This window comes from Lolium perenne, chromosome 5 (assembly GCF_019359855.2).
Source record: "Lolium perenne isolate Kyuss_39 chromosome 5, Kyuss_2.0, whole genome shotgun sequence".
NCBI classification, from domain to species: Eukaryota; Viridiplantae; Streptophyta; class Magnoliopsida; order Poales; family Poaceae; genus Lolium; species Lolium perenne.
This window is the reverse complement of record NC_067248.2, coordinates 71577904-71600902: the sequence shown is the minus strand read 5'-3', so window position 1 is coordinate 71600902 and position 22999 is coordinate 71577904. Positions and strand designations below refer to the sequence as shown.

At 44.4% G+C, this 22999-nt stretch overlaps 1 protein-coding gene across 1 annotated transcript; it reads left to right on the top strand.

Moving 5' to 3' along the window:
- The first annotated feature begins 10539 nt into the window (after window positions 1–10539).
- On the top strand, window positions 10540–21901 carry LOC127321423 (F-box/LRR-repeat protein 14). Its single transcript, XM_051350464.2, has 2 exons — window positions 10540–10647; window positions 20050–21901. Exon 2 carries the CDS (start codon window positions 20109–20111, stop codon window positions 21558–21560), a length of 1452 nt encoding a protein of 483 aa, XP_051206424.1. The 5' UTR covers window positions 10540–10647; window positions 20050–20108; the 3' UTR covers window positions 21561–21901.
- The last annotated feature ends 1098 nt before the right edge of the window (window positions 21902–22999 follow it).

Genomic DNA, 22999 nt, shown 5'->3' with positions numbered 1-22999 from the left:
TCCTGGAGATCTCGTGTAGTCTCCTGGTTATCCCAAATATCATTAGCCTATAATTGTACTACTACATGTAGTATAATTCGCAACATTATGTCCCGAGGATATGATAGTTGAGAAAATTGAGTGTATGAATCATTTCATACTCAATTTTGTTGCGTACACAATAATTTTTCCTCCTTTACCACCATGGTATGGGAAGTTAGAGAAATTATTGACAATTCTGTTGACCAACAGTTGACTGTTGCAATATTCCCAACAACCATAAGATTTTATGTGCACTGGATGTGCCATAAGGGAATTAATTTTAAGGCACTCTCACCTTAAAATTTAGAATGAGCCACACATTACTCTTGAAAGCATTCAAGAATATATGTGGATTACTCAACCATTGTGTGGGTTATGTTGGTGCTTCGTGGTTGCACAGATGCATCTTAAAGATGGTCTTATGTGTGTATCATTCACACAAAACCATGTGAATACTGAATTCAGTGCTCAAATTGGCGAATTTAGAGCATAGTGTCCTAACGTGGGATAATGTCATTGGAATGGAATTGTCGTTGAATTTGATTCACGAACATTCAATGGTCATATTCAGTATATTTTGTACATACCCACAATGGTTTGGCTAGATCTCTTCTAAAAGAGAGTCAAAGTTGCATGGCCAATGTTACAGAATTGTGATTTGCCAACATTTAGTTGGTGGTAACATGCGGAATCACACGTCGCATGTTTAATACTGCGTCCCCTTGCAGTTTGTACGTGGAAATAGGATTTCCAATCTGCGGTAATCGGTTGCATCCGATATCACCACCCCGGCGTATGTCATGGGCCCTCACATATATTTGGGATCTATGTGAGGAATAACTGTGGTATGATTGTTAATCTGTCACATACCTAACCCTGAAAAGGGAGTTAGGGGCCTGTACGCTGATTGTTTTTGCAATAAGGACATTTTCTGGCATTAGGGGGAGATGTGTACCACACAGAATGCCAGGAAATGGCTAAGAAATGTCGTTGACATTTGATCCACGTACTTAAGAAACTGAACTAGAGGTTCAGGTTATGAGAAATTTGCATTTTACGGCAAATAATCTGCCAATATATTTACTAGTGACAAAGGTGTCATTTTGGTCATGTATCAGATTGAGTGGAGGTACCTAATAAACCACTCGTCTCCCCATATGAGAGCAAGAGGGGGAGAATTCTGATCATATGAGACTAAGTTCTCTTTGTTTTTGTTGGAACAAAAGAGATGGTCTCCCAATCACCAAATGTGGTTCAACCTATGGTTGGATGACACCAGTAGGATGTGTATCATCCAGGACCCAGCACAGTGTGCACACATTTTTGTGTGCTGGGACATCGAAACACCTTTACTCTGTTGGTATGGGAAGTCACAACGAGCTGAGAGGCACAATGAGAATTCCACAAATGATACTGATTCATGAGAATCGTATATGAGAAAGTCTACATATGTCGACATATAAATCTTCCTGGGAATTGCTAAAATCCTTTTGGGCCCTGAACCAAAATCCATGGAGAGTGTTGTTGCACTTATATTGGTTCAAATGAAAGGAAGCAATTGAGGAAGAATAGCTCTCGCTAATCAGAGAGAGGTATTTACGATAGTAAAACCTTCTCCTCATAAGTATCTCCCATAGGGAAGAGAGAATGAGGTGGTGATAAAGCGAGGCTTTTGTAGCACAAGGGTTTTTCGCAGAAACCCGACATCAGTCATGATGTGATATACCTTCTTGGTATGAGTGGAATTATGTTTCGATACTAAATGTCATTGGTAGTACAGATCCATGTGGTTGATGTATGTAGTAGTGCCTGCATACTCCCACAGGTCACTCAATTTGGATTTACAGATTGAAGTCATTGAAAGACTTAATATTCTAAATCCAAAGAAAAATCGCAACATGTGTGTGGGAAACTTCTGGAGTCATTCTATGACTTGAAGTAGTCCGAGATAATTTTGTGGTACAACCGACTGTGTGAGTTCTTCCATGATGAGGATAACTCTAATATCAATGATTGTTGATGTGTGTACTCATGGATAAATCCTTAATTGGATTTTACGTCACCTAAGTGGTGTTGATGATCTTATCATCAATGTCTTTATGCGAGACATTTGAGATACACACAATCATTTTAAGACGGAGATTTGGATCAAACCAAATCGTGCTTAAGTTTTAACTTGAGCTTATTCCCCCAGGAATAAATGTATATAAGTCTTCATATATCCCAAAAAAATATTGAATAAGTTCAATACGGATATATAATATCATAGACACATATGGTCATATTATACCTAATATGGGATATCAATCCTTAGAAAGGTGGGAAGATGGTGAAGTGATAGATGGAGCTGAAGTTCCATATCTACCATCGGAGCACTGAGATATCTTGCAAAATATGTCAGGCCTGACATTATGTTTGTTGGTAATTTATTGAGAGTGCAATCCCCCGAAAGGTATAAGGTTTGTGTATGGATTATTCTAAGATATATCCAAGGCACAAAACTCTTGATTAATTCTAGTATGAAAATCAAGATGGGACCAATGTGTGATATATGATAGTGGCTAATTATATGATCCTAACACTGCCATATCAAAGACTAGATTTACTGGAAGAGTATTCAGAAGGAAGTCTTCAGAATAGACTCTAAATGGGTCCTTCCGGTGATCATTTTGCAGAAATCATATGAAGCATCACAAGATGTGTATGAATTCGCAGAATGATTGGCCACATGTGAGTTCATGTGGAGATTCATTCGAATCACCTATCATTATCTACCAAGATAATGTCACTTATATTGCTTATGAGTTATATTTATCCTCATAAATTACAGAAATGTAAGAGGGTAATTTGCAAGCATAATATTGTGATATTCACATTATCTCTACCAACAGTTGTATTCCATAATTAAGTTTGTGGAATTGGTATGAGACAACCTTTAAGTTTGCAATGTTGAGGGGGAGTAAATCCCTAGTTATAACTCGTTGATGATCTTCCGATCACTGATATTGTACTCTTTTTCCCTTTATGAGTTTTCCCTAAGGTTTCTCATATAAGGTTTTTAACGAGACAATATAAATACAAGTGCGGACGTATGACACATGGTTTCTCCTTAATTTTTCCCACTGGGTTTTAAAGGAGTTTTCGGTGGCATATCGTTATAATATTTCTCCTCAATTTTTCCCACAGGGTTTTTTAGGAGGAGTTTTTGGATTGCAATATACAGACGACGAATTGATCAAGGGGGAGTGTTGTGAAATAAAACATGTGATCAATTGTATTGGGAGGGATGCCTCCCAGGAGGTGTCTGTTGGGGAAGAGGTGTCTCCCCAACACACCCCTTCACCATGTATATAAGTGGGTCTCCCACATTGCAATCAAACAAGAGAATCATTTGCTTCATTCCTTTGTGTCTCTTCTCTCTATACTACAACACAGACTACTGGCTTGTCGATGCATCGCTCACTACTGCAGCCGTACGTGCGCGTGTGTGGCCAGCTTTGCTGATCGCTCAAATTGAATTTGGCTTGGCCATTTGCCCCGCACGTTTTTTTTTTCTTAACCAATTATCTTTTCTCTTTCATGTATTGGAAATAATTTGAAAACTGAATTTGATTAAAAGTCAGTCAAACTAAGTCAGAAGAATACAAATAATATATCAGCGGATTCCTTATTCAATGAAGAATATTTTGGAACCACTTTTAAAACATTTTGAAAATTTCGAATTTGGCACATAGGCCTATATGGCTTTATTTGCATTTCTTTGGGTTTAAGGTTTCTTTCTAAATTTGAATTTCACTCAAATTTTCTAGGGAATGCAAAGATGCCATGATGCTTATGAATGCAATGCAGGTTTTTGAAAACTCCATTTTTTTGGAAATAGTTTAAGTAACACCAAAAGTTTTATTTCATTGTAAAATTTAAATCAAGACAAGCAACCAAGCTTAAATTTTATTTTTATTTTGCATTCCAAAATTTTAATTTTGGGATGTGACATGTCTACTCTCGTGGTCCTTGTCAAGTTGTCATTATCTTGGGACGGGGTCTGATTCAAGAACAGACAGTCTGTGTGCTAGAGGTATCGGGGCAAAACGACAGCTCCCCCGCTCCCTGAAAACCCTAGGCCCCCACACCCCGCTCCCCCTCCTCCGCCGCCGCCAGAGGTCCCGCCGGGCAAAGCCCGGGCGGTGACGGCGGCGGCGGGGCCTCTCCCTCGCGCGGTGGCGGCTTCTTCTTCCGGCGGCGGCGGTGCGGGACGCGGCGGCGGCGCTCCGGCGGCGAGGTGCTGCGGGAGGCCGGCGTTCGGCGCATCTCGGGTCGGCGGCGGAGCTGCTCTCCCCGCGAGGAGGCGTCCCTGTGGCGGCGGCCGGGATCTCGGGGCCCGCCGTGGCTGCAGGCCGGCGCGTGGACGCCTGTAGGCGTCGGCTGCTGGGCACCATGGAGGTGTCGGCGGCCGGCCGGGCGGCGGCGGGCTGGAGCCTCACCCTCCAGTCCCCGTTCTTCATGCGGTGAGACGGAGGTCAGCACCTCCCTCTCCAACGACGGCAGCGTCGCTTCTCGACGGCGGTGTGGCCAAAAGGCGGCTCCTTGCGGCGCTTCTTCGACGGGCTTGGGTTTGGCGGCAGGACCGGGGAGAAATCCCTGCGTAAGCTGGCGACGGCGACGCCCGCGGGCGCCGTCACCTCGTTGGAGGCGTCGCCATAGTGTTGCTCGCTCTTCCCCGCATCGGACATCTAGGGAAACCTTGATCCGGTCTTCGGATCGGGCGGCGGCGGCACGGCTGTGTCGTTTTCCTTCTTGGAGGCATCGCCTAGATGGTTCGGGAGCCCTCGGTGCGCCATTTGGAATCGGTGGTGGCCACCGCTCAGAGCTTGGGCTTCCGGGGCGCTATGTACACCGTCGGCGGCTCTTCTTCGTGGTCGACGCCTCCTTCGATCTGGTTCAACCCCGCCGTTCACTCGCCGTTCCTGGGCAATTTTGGGTGGGCGGTGCGTTGGCTTGTGCCATCTTGAAGTTGGAGTTGGCTTCCCGGAGTTCCTTTCTTCGGTCGTGACGCGGCCCAGTAGCTTAGTGTATCGTCTCCTCTGAACGGTGCAAGGCGAGTTTGTCGTTCGGTTGTTGTGGGTTGTGTTGTAATCCGTGTGGCGTCGTGTTTGTATCGGATTGCCTTCGTTGGCGTTGTTCGGCCGTCTTGGCCTCTTCTTCTATGAAACTTGATGCACCTTCCAGGGTGTATCTTGGGACGGCGGCAATGCAAAAGTGAGAGGCGAGAACAGGGTGGGGCGATAACCACCGTAGATGTCCCGTTCGCATTACGGCGAAGTGGCAGAGAGCTTGAGTCGCTAGTCCAGCAACATAGTTTGACCGTGGTCTGCAACTGACTCCGCACATTCTACCAATCTCATTCCATAAGTCATTGCCGAGTCCCTTCGTGAGGTTAGTAGCTGGATGGACAGCAAGGTGAAGTTGATCTTAAAGCTAAAGGGAAAGGCAGATGAACTCAAAGGTCGGCTTTAGGTAATCATTAAAAAGTATGGTGATGAGGATTTGAAGCTCCGTTACTTGAGTGTCACTGACATAAATGTCGGTGGAAATATGGTTGAGGACAGAGACTGTGTGATCCTGTTCACAATGATTCCTTTCCCGTTCTTCAGCAAGAAGTCGTTTGGGCAACTCAGGGATGGGTTGGCCAGTAGTGAGCTCAACCAATTCAACCAGCTGTGCTAGTGTGCTACTCCAGAGGGCATCAAGGTCCCGCCGGCCGCACTGGTCTTGATCGTCACTAGGAAAAGAGTTGGAGCTCCCCTTGATGGAGTCACTTGGGATCCTGCACGCGCCGTGGGCCTAACAAGGTTGGGAACACTGACGGTCTGAAATAGCTGGGTGCTTCATCCTCATAACCATCTCACAACATCTTCACCGGCGAGCCTAATAATACACCCGATAGCTATTTGGAGGTTGGTATTAAAATTGGGTTCACACCGGCGCGTCTAACAAAGCGCTGTCGCGGTTTCGAGCCCATTAGATTCGTCGCCAACCCCGTGCCCGCCCCTACGCGAAGGGTGCGAATCGGGGGCGCCGACAGCCTCGTCCACGTAGGAAAACGCCCGCAGGGCCCTTCTGCCAGCCACACGCGGGTGTTTCCCCCACCTCCTACCTTGTATGATCCGCCTCCCACGCTTCTGGATCGCCATCGCCGCCGTCGGCTCCCCCGTGCTCGTCTTCCACCCCGCCTGTCCAAAAACCACCGACCATCAAAACCCCCGCCACCCCTCGACCGGCCACCGTTGTTTTGGTCGGAATAGAGGTCGCTGTCGCCTAGAGGGAGGAGTCCTACAGTGGTGTCGGCCACGCATTGCTGCCGCCACGACCGTAGGATGTCGGGTAGCTTGCCACCGCCGGCAGGAACCCACAATGATATTAGCGTGCTGCGGCGCTCTCCAGTGTTTGCCAGGCTAGATGAGGGACAAGCTCTTGCCGTGAATTTTGAGGTACTATCGAGCCGGTGGTATCTATCCAACGTATGCTACATTTGTGAAGACAATCCCTGATCCAGGTTCGGAGATGGATGCTTATTTTGTGACATGCCAGGAAGCAGCTCGCAAGGATGTTGAGTAGGATTTTGGTGTGCTCCAGCAACGTTTCGCCGTTGTTAGGTACCCTGCTCTCACTTGATCAGAGTCTGAGATATGGGAGGTGATGAACGGTTGTGTGATCATGCACAAAAAGATCATGGAGAGCGAGAGTGACACACATGTGGATGATGATCAACCATTTAATTATCAAGAACCTCTTGTTAAAGTTGAACATGTACCCTAAGAGTTCGTGCGGATTTCCTTCACATGCATCAAGAAATCCGAGATGTAGGTATTCATGCTCAATTTCAGATGAATCTGGGTACGCATTTGTGTGCGAGGAGAGGAGCCGCCAACGCATGATATAAAATTTATAGTATTATATGAATAATTTCATTTGTATTTGTGTTAAACTATCTTAAATTATTATATGAATACCTTTATGTGTCTGAAAACTATTTAAACTATTGTTTGAAAATATTGTATAGATTCTGTAAAAGAAAAAAATCGGAGGGATGCTCTGAACTTACCATAGCTTGCTATCTGCCAAGAAGTGTGCTATCTTATCACAATATATAATTATCCACCATGCATACCTACATTAAATAAAGGTTCCATTGGCTGTACGTACTCGTAAGAACATTTGTGCCAATTGGATATTTGTAATGTTCTCCACGGCTGCTTTCATGTCGGCCCTAACCTAGAATCAGCCTGGTTTGAATTTTCGGTCTTCTTTCCTTTTTGGTTTGTCGCAATTCTGGCACACAACTGCTAAAGAGGAAAAGCTAACGCGAAACAATTGTTCAATTCAGCTGGCCACCAAGACGTTTCACAGTGGTGGTCGACGTGGGACACCATCATCGACTTCGTGGAGCCAGAGACAACGGCGTCTGATCGAAGGATCTACCGGAGGACAACGGTTTCAACGAGGGATGGGGCGACGATGCGGCCACGACGGCGCGTACAGCCTCAACTACAACGTCTTCTACCAGTAATTTAGGACTTTCTTTATGTTTTTAGTTTAAGTTCTACGAGCTACGCACAAATTTTAATGATAATCATAGTCTTTCCAGTTTCCAAAATTTATAATGTATTGAAGATGAACTATTGGGGAGGCCGATACATGCAACCGCCATGGGTAGTCCGACAACTGACGTGGCCCAATAGCTTTTTGTAGACGCATCTGCTGTCTACAACTTGGGAAGATGTAGCTAGCGATTTTCTTACTTTCATAAGAACAATATTTTTGCAAATGGGGAGAAGAAATGGAAAAGCGAAACAAGGGACCCATGTTAAACCTGGCATATGCCAAAAAGAAAAAAAATATTAAACTCACCCAACCTTGGCAAACCCTATTTATCGCTTCAGTGCACGTGTTAATATGATATGTCCGCGCGCGATCGTGTTTTAGGCCGGCACATTAGGCGGATGTCCGTTACATCCCGTACAACATATTTTCTATCTTTTTAGGTTCATTTCTGAGTGGTTTCTTCTACTTTTCTCTCCGATTTTTTCAGTTTCTACCGGTTGGGTTTCGCCAACTTTTTTAGATATGATCTAATAATTTTTAAATATAAATAGTTTTTTGAATTCGAACATTTTAAAAATCTAGAAAATTTTCAATTTTAAACAATTTTAGTTTTAAACATTTTTGAATACCAACATTTTAGGATCTAAACGTTTTTTTATATTTAACCATTTTCCGTGTTTGAATATTTTCATATTTAAACATTTAAAAAATGAAAAACTGTACCGGTTATTTTGGGCCGCAATAGAAGCAGCCCTCGAGGAAAGCCTGTTGCGTGCGCGTGCTCCTCCCGAAAGCACGCGAGAGAGCGGCAAATCCTAATTGACGCCTAACACTAAGCTTAGCTAGATGACATACCCCTCTCGCTAGTTTTCGCAAACGGGCCGGTCCAATAGGATACGGGGTATTCCCAGCCTGTCTTCATAGTCTATTTCTTTAGTCCGTTTGGTTTTTGAGGGCTTTTCGGTTTTCAATTTTCTTTTACTTATTTTTTTTCTTTTTCCTGTTTTGGAATTTTTTAAATTTGAACATTTTATAATTTTGAACTTTTAGAAATCTCAATAGTTTTACATTTTGAACAATTTTTCAGTTTGAACAATTTTTGAATCTAAACTTTTTAACAAATTGATTTTTTGAATTGTGAATAGTTTTAAATCTGCATATTTCTAAATATTGAGTAATTTTTGGATTTGAATATTTTGAATTGAAATTGCTTTAAAATTTTGAATATTTTTAATTTGAACTTTTTGAATCTGAACATTGAATTTTTGAACATTTTTTTTTTGGATTTGAACAGTTTTCGAATGTGAACTTTTTTCAAATTTAAACCTTTTTAAAATCTAAACTTTTTTTAATTTTTGAACAGTTTTCCGATTTGAACAATTCTCGAATCTGAACTTTTTATATTTGTGACCATTTTAAAATTTGACATTTTTCTGGATTTGAACATTTTCGAATATGAATCATTATCAAATTTGAACATTTTTTAAAGGACGCGGCTAATTTTTGGTCGACCGGGAATCAGCTTAATTCCCGATCAACCTGGTTTCATGTGTAATTCACGTGCAAGTAAGGCAAAAGATATGCAATTGCACATGCACATTCATGTGTAATTCTCGTATGCACGAATGACGATGTAAATCTAACGGTTGTTGAGTTGATCAGGCTCTTACTTAGTTCTCGGCTAACCGGAAGTTAGCAATCCAGTTTTTAAAATACAGTACCATTTTAAATTTTTATGAAATTTTCAAACACGAGAAATCGAACATGTACGTGCGAACGAGAAAAAAAATCCAGAGATTGAGGAAAATAACACAGAGTTGCTACATGGGCCGGCCGACCCGGGATCCGCCTGCAGGCTTCGCTCCGGTAACCGGAGCCCCAGGCCTAGCATAGGAGCTCCCGAGCGAGCGATCGGCCGACCCCCCACCCTGTAGCCAACGCTGAGTGGCACACACCTCAATTAACCGTCTTCGCCTCTGTTCCCCTTCCTCTCTCCAAAAAAGGGCGACCAGAGCGGCGACCGAGTTTCCGGCGCTAGCTCCGGCGACTCCTCTCCCCCGACGGCCTTGTGCTCGTCGGTGTGGAAGGGGTCGCCGGATCTGCCGCTCGGACTTGTATAGCTGTAGGTTAGGGCCTAGTAGCTTAGGTTTTCAGGCGTTCGTCGGCGATGTCGTGTCCTTGGCGGCGACGACGACGTCGTTGAATAAAGGTGTCATTGATCCGTCTTCATCTTCGATGGATCTGGGCGCTGGGTCTTCCGAGCCGGGCTGGTGCGGCAGTGGCGCTGGCCTTGCGGCGGATTTTGGTCCTCCGGCTCCACCGTCGCGACAACGTGCGCTCCAACGCTGTCGTGGAGGTCGTGAGGTTGTTCAGGAGCTGCTCCCGGCGTTCACCTTCTGGCGGCGTCGGCGGTGGCTGGAAGTCCGTGGGATTCACGCTGGGTTTGAGGAAGATGGCCGGCGGGTCTGCTTTTCCCCATCGACGGCGTCGAGCGGTGGCTGCAGATCCGGAGTCCGGCGTTGGCTTCGGGGCATCGCCCCGGCCGATGCGCCACAAAGTGGACGGCTTCGTCTTTGGCGAGCCACTCCCGAGGTCCATAAAGCTGTGAATCAGCGAGGGAGCCACGCCGGATTCGGGTCCGTTGGTTTTTCGTCTTCTCTACTTCCGGTGTTTGCTCCGGCGGCGCGGAAGGCACGAGGCGAGCGAAGCGGAGGACAAAAGGATGCCCATGTACCTGTTTGTTATTTCTTTTCTTTGGGGGTCCTTTGTGTAAAGTGTGAAGACAGCTGGGCTTCCAGCTTCTTCTGGATGTGTGCGTACGTGTCTCTTGTACGACTACGCTGATTAATGAAACACGTATTGCCCTCAAAAAAAAAAAAACGCTGAGTGGCACCGAGACGACGAGGGTTAGAGCACCCGCCGCCACCGCCTCCGCGAAATCCACGATCGCCGCTGTCGCCGCCCTGGTGACGGCGTCGCGGCTCTCGATTCTGTCCAGAGAAAACAACCCCCGGCGAAACTCAGGTTGTACCTATCTCCTGATTCTGAAATTATACTTCTTGGGGTTTCCCCCTTTCCCTTTCTTCCGCATTATTCACTGAGATGAACCGGGAGGAGTACTTTCCTCTAGGTTGAAGAATATGTTGAGGAGTAGTTATTAGAGAATGTACAACGCTAGCCTCCTACGACAGGCGCTTGACTAGCCAAGATTAATTAATTAACGTGAAAAGGAATGATTAGAGTGTGGTACTCCAACGCAAGACGCTAGTTTGAGGGGTGAATAGCCCAGATGCGACATCATTGAGCTGAATTGGAAGCACAGCGACGTTTTTCATAAGAATAGCTCACATGCGACGTCTCGGCGCGTGGAAATAGCCATGGTCAGAAAACGGTCGTTTAAGTCTTAACCTTGTCTTAACAAATACAGTGGGACCCAATGTTCTCTTAGATAGTGGGACCCAGTCAGGTGCCAAGTCAAACCCATTTTAGACGACGCACCGCGTTCTGTTTTTTTCCGACGGCGGCGGCGGCGGCGGAGCTTTCAGGTGGTGGCGGTGAAGCTTTCCAGTGGCGGCGGTGCATCGGGCGGAGATTTGGCAGTGCGAATGCGGTGAGCCATTTTGCAGGCCTAGTCTTGTTCCTCGCCGTCTTAATTTGAGGGATCTGCCCGCTGATTTCCGCCGATTTGAAACAGGGGATCGTTGCGTGTGGGCTGAAAGAAGAAGATGGAGCGAGAAGAGGCAGATTTAGATCGGTAATGCCCTTCTCTTTAGCTCATTTCGACTTTTGATATCAATTTGGGGCTCGATGATGGGGGTGTGCAGCTCATGGTTCCCGCAGCTCACTGTGTACTGTCCGATTGACAAACAGGGGGCGCAGTCGGCGCACGTTCGAAATTACAGTGCAATTGTTTCCTTCGAAGGCCATTCTAGGTGATGGTAGCGTCAGAAACATCGACAAAGATACATTTGTAAAATTTGAGGTTGAATTTTCAGAGATGGATGCTCAAGAACTACAGTCAATGGAGGAGAAGGCAGTGAAGAATTGGGTGGAGAAAATAGGGGAGAGTGTAGTTTGGGGTCCAGAGCAAGAATTGTCACTGTTAAGGTTCGACGATTGGAAGGGCGAGTATGTTAGAATTGAAGATGGAGATGATTTGGTTACTGAAATTGATCGGAGAGATGGTTGGACTAGCAAACATGCAACCTTTTATGCAGAAATTGTTGATCGCAAATCTGATTCCAAAGTTGGATATGTGGCCTCCAAGTTGGCTGCACAAATTGCAGATGATGAATGGGCTTCACAAAGGCAGATTATGCCCATAGTTACTGAAGTGTCAGTTATATCTGAATCTGATGCAGCTGCACAAGAGGTGTGTCATGGTGCTGCAAATGTAGTTACAGTTGATTGGAATGCAGTAGAGCTAGAGGAGCGTACTGATTTAGTCATTGCACCAATGAGTGACATTGAGATGGCAAGAATGTATGGCATTCCTGTAGATGACAAAGATAAGGAGAAAGACAAGGATGAATCTGAGATGCCTGCTAATGCTAACAGAACTGGGGCTGGGTCAATGCATGAAGATGTTGATCCCGAGTTAATGCAAGATGCGACGAGATGAAGTAGATGATGCACCTGCTGATGAACTGGTGAATTTGTATGATAAAGAAAACCACTGTAATTGAAGTTGGGAAATTGTTCCCAAATATGGATGAGTTTAGAATGTGTTTTAAGACTTATGCGAGTCAAAGCTGAGTTTGATGCCAAGACTCTTTGGACTGTGAAGCAAGTTTTATGCAAGGTGCAAAGGTTTTGATGGGAGTGCCAATCCTTGCAAGTGGTACATATCTGCTAGACGCCAACTTTGATGGTACTACCATTAGGGTAAATCAAATACCACATGAACATACTTGTATTACCTGTTCTGAGAGAGTATCAAGCATGACATCTCAACTTTGGGTTACTGAAAAAATTACTCCTATTTTAGCCAAGACACCTAACACTACTGCAAAGAAACTTAAAGTTGACTTGGAAAAGCAGTACCCCATTGTGCTGAAATATACCACAGTGTGGAAGGCAAAACAAAGGGCGATGAAATCATTATATGGTGATTGGGCAAATACATTTAGGATGCTGTTCAATTTTAAAGCTGAGGTGGAAAAGAGGTCACCTGGTAGTGTGGTGGAGATAGATACAGAGGTATCAGAGGATGGCAAGGTATATTTCTCCAAGTTTTTTATGTGTTTTAAGCCTTGCATTGATGGATTCAAAGCGGGGTGCCGTCCATATTTGAGCATTGACTCATCTTTTTTGACTGGAAAGTGGAATGGCCAATTGGCAGCATGCAATGCACTAGATGGACACAACTGGATGTTCCCTGTTGCTATTGGTTTGTTTCAGTCAGAGTCAGAGGCATCATGGACATGGTTCATGATGCAGTTGAAGAGATGCATTGGTCCAGTTTCACCCTTGGCCATTCATACGGATGCATGTAAAGGATTGGAAAATGCAGTGAACAATGTTTTCCCCCATGCTGAGAAGAGGGAGTGCTTCGGCCATTTGTGGATGAATTTGATAAAAAAGTTCAGAGGAGATGAATTTGGGCGTATGTGGCCAGCAGCAAGAGCTTACACCAAACAGACACATTCATATCACCTTGGTAAGATAATGACAGCATGCCCTGAGTTTGCTACATGGCTGAACACCTATCATTCTCTTCTATGGTATAGGGCAGATTTCAATACTGCCATCAAATGTGATCATATAAACAACAATTTGGCTGAAAGTTTCAACAACAGGGTGAAGGAGTTGAAAGACTTGCCTGTGCATGACTTGGTTGACCAAATCAGGCTGTTGATGATGCGTCTGTGGGAATTAAGAAGCAGAATTGGTGCTCTACTTCAAGGTGATAAGCTTCCTGCAGTGGTACAACAGGTGGTCAACAGGAGCAGGAAGCTTTCACATTTGTCAGTTGATAAAGCTTCATTGTGGGGAGCTGAAGTCAGAGATACCAAGAGTACAAAAAGGCATGTTGTGGACATTGAGTTGAAAGAATGCACTTGTCAAGAGTGGCAACACACCGGGAAGCCATGTGAGCATGCCATATTTTTTTTGGCCTCAAAACCCAGGTTAAACATGCACCCATATTTGCATGAATATTACTCAGTAGCAAAATTCAGGGCTGCATATGCAACTCCAATTCCAGCTTTGACAGACCAGTCTCAATGGCCGGAAGTGGATATTCAATTTTCCATGTGTCCTCCCATCACAAAAAGAAAGGCAGGCAGGCCAAAACAGAGTAGATTCAAAGCATGGTTTGAGAAAGGTGGGAGTAGCAAAAAGGGGAAAAAAGATAAAGCTGATAAACCTAAAAGGTCCCAAAAAGGCAACAAAAATAGATGCAAACTGTGTGAGGAACTTGGGCATAGGATTGGTTCCCCCAAATGTCGTTACACTCCGGAAAGGCCTAAGTATGTTAAATTTTATATTTTTGACATGCTTGTTATTGCTGTTTGTTTTAGTTACTAATCATATGACATGCTGCTCACTTTTTCAGAAGGAAGCGTGGAGAAAAAGGCCCACCTATTGTTGTTGATGAATGCTGGCCAACAAAAAAACCCAGAGTCAAAGGCTGTAGGAAGAAGAGAAATGTTCAGATCTTGGTAAGTGGTAATCAGGTGCAATCTGAAGCTCAATTGTATCTTGAGTTGCCCCCTGAACAAGTTGAACAGGTTTTGGTTCAGTCTGAACCTCATTTGGATGTTGAGTTGCCACCTGAACAAGTTGAACAGGTTTTGGTTCAGTCTGAAGCTCATTTGGATGTTGATTTGCCACCTGAACAAGTTGAAGAGGTTTTGGTTGAGTCTGAACCTCATTTGGATGTTGATTTGCCACCTGAACAACTTCAAGAAGATTTGGTTGAGTCTGAAGCTCATTTGGATATAGACTTGCCACTTATTTGTTTGGTTAAGTCTGAAATTGAAGGCCGAAAGGTTGTGCTTGGGGGGCCAATTAGTTGTGGTAAGAAAACCAAGAGCATCAACCAATTATATGATGTGGAACCAAGCAGTTCAAAGAAGGTGAGCAAATCAAGCGACAAGAGGAGGCGAAAGAAATAGAGTTGTAATAATAACTTTGGATGTGATAATTGATGTTTGGTGAACTTTGATGTAATAATAAATTTGTTGTAGTTTATTGCTAAGGAAACTTCTGTGATGTCTATTTGAATTAGATCCGGATTCAAATTTGAATTTGAATTGACATTCCAATTTGAATTTGAAAACATATTTTCGAGTTGATTGGTTTGTTCTGTGATGTTTCAATGCTTTATGTAGTACTATGCACGTTAGTTCATCAATCCTAGACCATTTGTGAACCACAACTCATCGTCACTGAAAATGTGGTAGGAAAGGGCTCAAAAGCTAGGGTAAACGACCCCATTTCTAAGCATCTTTTTTTTCGACCTTGCTCAAATCATCCAAATAATTTTCCTTAGCATGTATTCTACTTATATAGTACCACTACGAAGTCTCACTTTTTTTTGACTTCATTTTCATATTATTTAATTATTTTTGAAAATAAATGCTTTAATACAAAATAATGAAAAAAAACAACTTTAAAACATGATATTTGAAAACTAACTTCAGATCCTTCTTAGTCACTCTTAAATGAAGCTAGGGTGAGGTTTTTTGATTTTTTGCATTTTCAAAACCCCAAACCCTCAACTCTCTCTTTGAACTCTCTCTGCAACCTCAGCTGAGGTTGTTCATTTTGTGAAGGTTTTTTTGTAAAAATTGTCGTACATCATGTTTATGAATTTTCCTCGTAACTAGGTCACATGGCATGACTATGTGCGAAGGTTTCATATTTTTTTGATTTTTTTTGAAGCAGATATACACGGTCAAAGTTGGTGAAAACCCGTTGACTGAGGCCAAAACCCCTCAAAACCCCAAACGTTGACCGGGCTAACCCTAACGACCTTTTTAGTCCGTCGATCTAACCCTACCGATGTACTCCGTCCGTTGGATCTGTTATTCTAGAAGCAGAAGCGCGCTGGCGATGGGCGATCCGTGGGAGGCCCGGATAAGCATCCTGAACCGTCGATGTAGACGCCAACGTCGAACCCCGTCCGTGCGATTGTGTCTTCTAGAAGGATTCCGTGGGCGATCCATGTGAGGCATCGTTCTGCAATCTGATTCGCTGGCGTTTATTTTCCGTGGGCGATCCAGAGCGGATAATAGAGGTCACCGTTTTGTCCGCTGGGCCAAGGTTGCCGTGTAGTAATGGGCCTGCCAAAGCCTGTCTGCATGCGCCATGCACGAGACACCAGCGTGCAGCAGCGTGCGAGCTCAGCAGCCCTCGACCAGGTCGCCCGTGGCCACTTTTGACATGCATGCCTCATGCAGCCGTCGCAGCCTAACCATTTTCTCTACACTCAACGTCGCAGCATAGCTATTGATGACAACGTCGCAGCAGAGCAGCGATTTCAGCCTTGCTTTTGTCCTTACCATTTATTTGATTAATACAAGATACCAACGGTAACATCCTTCATACAAGATACCAATGGTCACGGGCGATTTCAGCCCTGCTTTTGTCCTTACTATTTGTATTGCACTAACCATGTCATTTGTATCAAGTTTCAGTAATTATATCACAAACAAATATCAAGTTTTCTTTGAAATGTAATTTGTGCACTAACCATTTCATTTGTGCATTTTTCTTTAAAATCAAATTTGGTAGCATCATTTCAATTTTCTTTGAAATGTAATTTGTGCACTAACCATTTCATTTGTGCATTTTTCTTTAAAATCAAATTTGGTAGCATCATTTCAATTTTCTTTGAAATGTAATTTGTGCACTAACCATTTCATTTGTGCATTTTTCTTTAAAATCAAATTTGGTAGCATCATTTCAATTTTCTTTGAAATGTAATTTGTGCACTAACCATTTCATTTGTGCATTTTTCTTTAAAATCAAATTTGGTAGCATCATTTCAATTTTCTTTGAAATGTAATTTGTGCACTAACCATTTCATTTGTGCATTTCCTTTAAAATCAAATTAGGTAGCATCATTTCAAGTGCAATGTAAACACACCTTTTTTTGACACGTAAACACACCTTTTTTTTGACACGTAGACACACCTTTTTTGACACGTAAACACCCCTTTTTCACACGTAAACACCCACTTCCTCTTCCTCTTCTCTCTCACACGCTCCGATCCACCCACTTCCTCTTCCTCTTCCTCTTCTCACGCTATATTAAGGGCACCCCTCTTCCTCTTCTTTCACACACCCCAGCGCACCACTCCTCCTTCCCTTCTCTCAGATCTACCACGGGTTCTACCACCATGGCGTACAGCCGCCCAACCTACCGTCTCCCTCAGATCTACCCAGAGCGTGAGTACCCGGCGGGAGTGATCGTCGAGGACCAGCTCCGCGTGTGGGCTTGGTCGAGATGGAGGACCCGACATGAACTTGCGGAGTTCTTCCTCTCTGCAGGCTACCGCCACCTCAACCGTCCTCGCCGCGCGCCGCCCATGTTCGTGCTCGAACCCTACGTAGCCTTCGAGATCGGCATTACCGTGCGCTTCACCAACCCCCACGATGCTTACTTACTCCTTGGGAAGGTGTTTTGGTGTGGATGCGAGTTTATCGCATTCACAGCATACAACATCTTCACCGACTTCTACGCGATCTTCCCATCTCCGGGGAACATGCACTCACTCCCCTACAACTTCCACTACCAGCCTGCCGCCGAGGAGGAGGAGGAGTGAGCCCGGGATGACCCAAGGAGTAGCCAAGTGGAGAAGGAGCCAAGTCAGTCAATGCAAGGAGGAGCCAAGTCGTCGTGTCTTTTTTTACTAGTTTTTATTATCTATTTCTATTTCGTTTGTACCGTGTGATGGACGTTGCTTTGCTTGGGCATATATGCCCCACTTTATTATCTACTTGATGTATCGTATGATTATCCATGCCATCTTTTAATCCATGTTTTAATCCATCTTTTTAATCCATGTTTTTATCCATGTTGTAATCGTGTGAGGGAGTCTCAAATAACATAAGTGCAATAATCTTTGGGCTAGCCAAACAAGAAAAAATATAGAGTCCAAACTAAGTGCAATAATCTAAAAAGGAGTGAAATGAGAAACAAAATTGGGCCTGGCCCGTGCCAGTCACGTTACTTTGGACCGTATGCATTTTTTTACCGCGTGTCATCGTTCGGCCTGGCTACGCTCTTTTTGGGCCTGGCCTTTCCATAAAAAATTGGGCCTGGCCCGTACCAGCCTAGTTAGGTTTGCAAAATTCATTTCAAACCCTCAAATTTTCACACAAAGCTTTGCTCCTCGACTTTGAGCTAAACCCACTCTTGGGCAGTGGATACATTTTGATTTTGAGGTTTTTCTTTTTTGCATCTTGATTAAAGGCGATTTGATAGCTTTTGCTAAAATGGATAAATTGGGCTACATAGTTAGAACGACAAAAAAAAACAAAATAGGGAGAAATTACGATTACAATGCCAATATGATTACAATGGATGGAGTTTATCAATCTAATATTGACTGCGTTATCTAACGACTAATGATCAAGAGATAAACATAACAGAGACAAATTGCACAAAAATAAAATAGCCCGGCGATCAAATTGTTCTGCTTCTTTAGATCGACAAGTTTCTTTAGCTGCTTCTTGATCTGCTTCAACTCCTGCAACTCGGCTGCCCGCACTTCTGCCCCATTCCCAACATTGGCCGATGCAGATTGCTCCACCGCCGACAGTAAGGTGACCCGCGGGGATGCGCCTTCCTTTCCAATCCTCTTGATGTACTCATCCAACCACTCGAAATGGTTGCAACTCGGCAATTCCTGAAACCAATTGCCGAAACATGAACCCTAATTCCCAAATCGAAACATGAACCCTAATTCCCAAATTAGTTCCCAAAATCACAAATCGGTAGAAAAAACAGAAATTGGACAAAACTACAGGAAATTTGGAAGCGGGATTACTCAGATCTCACCTTCCCCAGCTCTGGCTTGCCCTCGCATTTCACATACTCGCGTCCAAGATTGCCATGCTTGTCGCTCATTGTGACACGCCGTGATAGGAGCGCGGTACGGGGGCAATCTGGGCACCTAGTCATCTCCACTGGACCGTATTGCGGCCATCGGGAGTGGGAGGCGGAGGTGGAGCTCGACATCGACCGCTCGCCTTGCCGCGCCGCCGGAGAAGAAGGGGGGAGCGAGGCTCTAACGGTCGGAATGTCGCTGGGATGGATCTGCGCTGCGCCGGCTCTGTTTTGTGCTGCGAGTTGTGGGTCCCACGTCATGACGTGGATATGTGGCGGGTCCGGCCCTGCAGGTGGACACGCCGTAGCTGAGCTGGATAAGTTGTGGACCCCACATCCTAATTTAACTGCTAACGATGATCCAAGCCGAGTGTCGCACTGCAGCTATTTGGACAGGCAACGAGTGTCGCATGCTAGCTATTCTTGTGAAAAACGTCGCTGTGCTTCCAATTCAACTCAACGATGTCGCATCTGGGCTATTCACCCCTAGTTTGAGGCGCTAAAATGTTCTCTTTTCTACTGTCTCGTCCCTCGCCAAATCGCTTCGTGCGAGCGGAATAAGTGGAGCGCCTGGCGACTGATCTTGCGTCGATGCCAAGCCTAATCCTGGGATCAGATGGGATTTAGGCAAAACGGCCGGGAAAATTTCCCTAGCGCCCGGTGTTAGCGTCCGCATTGGACATGCCCTTAGGCGCCTCCAAATATTTCAGTTCAGCAGATGGGTGTTGCGGTATCTTACAGTCTTGCATTGTTTCTGGATATTTTGTTGCTAGATTCGTTCTTTCTTGAATATCCAGTGATTTCAGATGCCTGTGGATTTAGTTTGTGCACAGCGACTTAATAAGAGATTACAAGGGGCGGTGCCTCAGCTAATGTTCATTATGAAGATAAGCGCATGGGTATTAGATAGATGCCGAAATAAGTAATCTGTACATGACTATATATATGATTTATGATGAGTTCTTGGTTTCTTGCTACTATCATCTGAGTATCGTCGTTTGCTTTTGAAGCTCGGTACTTTTACTTGGTTGTCAGTGCAGGAAATCGAGCCTTAGAATTGCGGAGAATGTATGTGAAAGAAAATAGTTCTGGCCCTATTTATGCAACTTGCCCGGAGTTAAAGGCTGCCTATCATCACTCATGAAATGCTATATCTTTCATCTGATCATTCAAATACTCATTTTGGTGTTATCTTGTACGTTAATATTTCTAATTTCTTTGTTTGTTTGTTTGGTTATTGATCCTTTCTTTCTCAATTTTGTAAGGAATTTCAGATATTTATGGTGATATTTCTGTTTACTTGTGCTTTACTACTTCATCTAATTGCCTTCATATGATGGGTTCTGACATCGTTCATTTCAACTCAGTGCTATATATATCTGCTAAACCTTGAGACGCTATCAAACTAGCCCAGCTGCATTGCTCGATGGAAGATCTCCCAGAGGCACTGTTGGCAGAGATTGTCTTCAGGATTACCAGAACAAACGATCTGAATTCTCTTTCACTTGTGTCGAAGCAGCTCTACATTATCGATGCATCTCAAAGGAGTGCTATCCGTATCGGCTGCGGCTCTTTCTCTGCTGGAGAAGCTTTGGCATCCCTTTGCTCCCGGTTCACAAATTTGTCAAAAGTGGAAATCGATTATGCTGGTTGGAAGTGTGGTCACGGGAATCAGTTGGACAACAAAGACCTCCTTGTGATTTCATCTCAATGCCCCTCGCTGACTGAGCTAACCTTAAGCTTCTGCTCAGACATCAATGACTCTGGTCTTCATTATCTAGCTTATTGCAAGAAGTTGGTATACCTCAGGTTGAACTCTGTACCAGAAATTACTTCAAGTGGGCTTCTATTTGTGGCAATCGGTTGCAAGAGTCTATCTGGTCTCCTCCTTATCAATTGTGAGAAAATCGGAAGTGTGGAGTGGCTGGAGTACCTTGGCTGGAACGGGTCATTGGAGGAGCTTGTAGTAAAGAATTGCGAGGGAATTAGCCAGTGTGACATCCTAAAGTTTGGTCCAGGGTGGATGAAGCTCCGGAAGTTTGATTTTGAGATTAAGGGAGGATTCTACGGTGGTTATTGTTTTTCTGAGGGTGGTTATGATCCCCTATATAACGCTCACAACCCAAGTAGATATGATTTCTGCTCTGAGAGTTTGAAGGATTTGAGGTTGGCTCGTTTTACAACTGGGGCAGAAGTAGGACTTCGTTTTCTGCTCGGGAAATGCAGAGCACTAGAGTCGCTGTGCCTGGAGTATGTTCATGGTCTAAATGACAACGACATAATTGTGCTATCTGAGGGCTGCCGCAACCTTAAAAGCATCTCACTTCGGCTCAAACCTGTGGACTATGATGATCTAGATGGTGATGGTTTCAGGACCGCATTTACTGACAAGAGCCTTAAGGCTCTAGCACTCAATTGTCCTATGCTTGAGGCTGTTGAACTCACTTTTGCAGGTTGTGACTACACATATCCAACAGAAATAGGCTTCACACAGAAGGGCCTTGTGGTGCTCATTCAGTCCTGCCCGATTCGTGTTCTCGTGCTAAATGGCGCCAACTTCTTTAATGACAAGGGAATGAAGGCCCTCTCATCTGCTCCATTTCTGGAGACACTCGAGCTTGTGGATTGCAGGGAAGTAACTGATGCTGGGTTGTGTTTCATTGCTCGAACCCCACGCTTGATTAATCTCACGCTCCGCCACTGTAAATGTGTGACTGATGTTGGAGTGGCCGAGCTGGTACATTCACAGAAGTTGGAGTCTCTGATCATTGAAAGGTGCTGCCGGGTCTCCGAACAGGCTGTGCTGGGGGCTGGCAGATCAGTTCAGTACTCCGTCGAGGCTCCAAGCCTTGGCGAGCTAAAAAGGGTGTTCATCTGATGCTGTGGATGAAGTGGTCTGCAATTTTTTGAGTTTCAAATCCTCTTGTCATCAAGTTGTTGCTTACTGTGCGTCCTGGCATAGCCTTAGACCACTAGTGTGGTATAGCTACTTTGTGTAATTTGCTCTACTTGCATTTAACCGATTCACTTAAATCCGCCAAACAGCATTTCCGGTGTTAAACTTGCAGATGCATCTTGGTTCTCATAGTGTTGATCATGCTTTATTTGGCTGTTAGCGGAGCAAACTGCAACACTATGTAAGCAGCTATGGACTATGGAACAGGCTGTACCTGCTAGTATCTCTGTTGGCATTATATCGGTTGAACGTATGACCTACTAGTATCTCTGTTGACATTATATCCGTTGAATGTATGACCTGCTACATAGTGTCGAAGTTTTGAATGATTGGTATGTTTTGTTTCATTTGGCATCAACAGAATCTATTGGCCATTATTGATCTCAATAGCTGCATATATAGCGAGGTTTCCAAAAGCTAGCAGGGAAGAGTTGAGTGCTACTTTGTAACTTTCTGTTTATAATAACAAGGGTATGCTGTTCATAATGATACATGGATAGAAGCTTACAGATGCATGCATGCTGATACAATGTGTGTGGCATCTCTTTTTGTGTGGTTATGCCAAAAATTTCGGGTGTTCATCTATTTACTATAAGAGTAAGACTGGCGAGACATCACCCAGACACATTGAGACTGGGGAGCGCTGATCTCTCGCCACCGTCCACCCCCGTCGCCTCCACGGCCAGATCTGGACCCCCCTGCACTTCCTCTCTCCCACCTGGTTCTGCCATCGCCGGGGTTGCTGCAGCTGAGCTCGTCTTCCTCAGCTCATCTTCAGGGCCTTCCTCGCTGGCTTCTCCCGGGAAGAAGGTAGCAGGGAAGCTGGTATGAGAAGCAAGACTCAAGACGCAGGGCTGGTGTCTTTGCACCATGCGTGAGGACAGGAGTGAGATATCCTTTTTTTATAGAGTTTCTTATATATCTTTTTAAGAATATCTTGACATTTTCTCTTGGGCTGACAAGTGGGACAGCAATCCACCTCAGCAAATTGGTGCCACGTCAACCTGAATTATGGGCCTCATCGTTAGATTTGGCGTCAATCTGAGTTAATTTATGTTTTAGTGCACATTGCAAAAAAAAAAAAAAAAACTGCGGTAGAGTGTCTGATTTATGCGATTTTTTTTTTGTAAAATGTAGCAAATCGAAATTATAGAACTCGTATATTTTGTGATAGTCGTCTGTGGCTTTTTGTGTGCGCATGCACATTCTCGGTGACCAACTGTTGAGAAGTGGAAGACTGTGGAGACAGCAAATGGAAAATGGAGGACACACGCCTGCTGTGATCTTATCCTGCCGGTTCCTTTTGAAATTTGCCGAAGCCATGAAAATAACTTGTTAAAAGTTGATCTGCAAACAACTTC

Bases quoted from the DNA above. Each gene is read 5' to 3' on its own strand.
- LOC127321423 (XM_051350464.2), top strand. From the start codon at position 20,109: ATGGAAGATCTCCCAGAGGCACTGTTGGCAGAGATTGTCTTCAGGATT.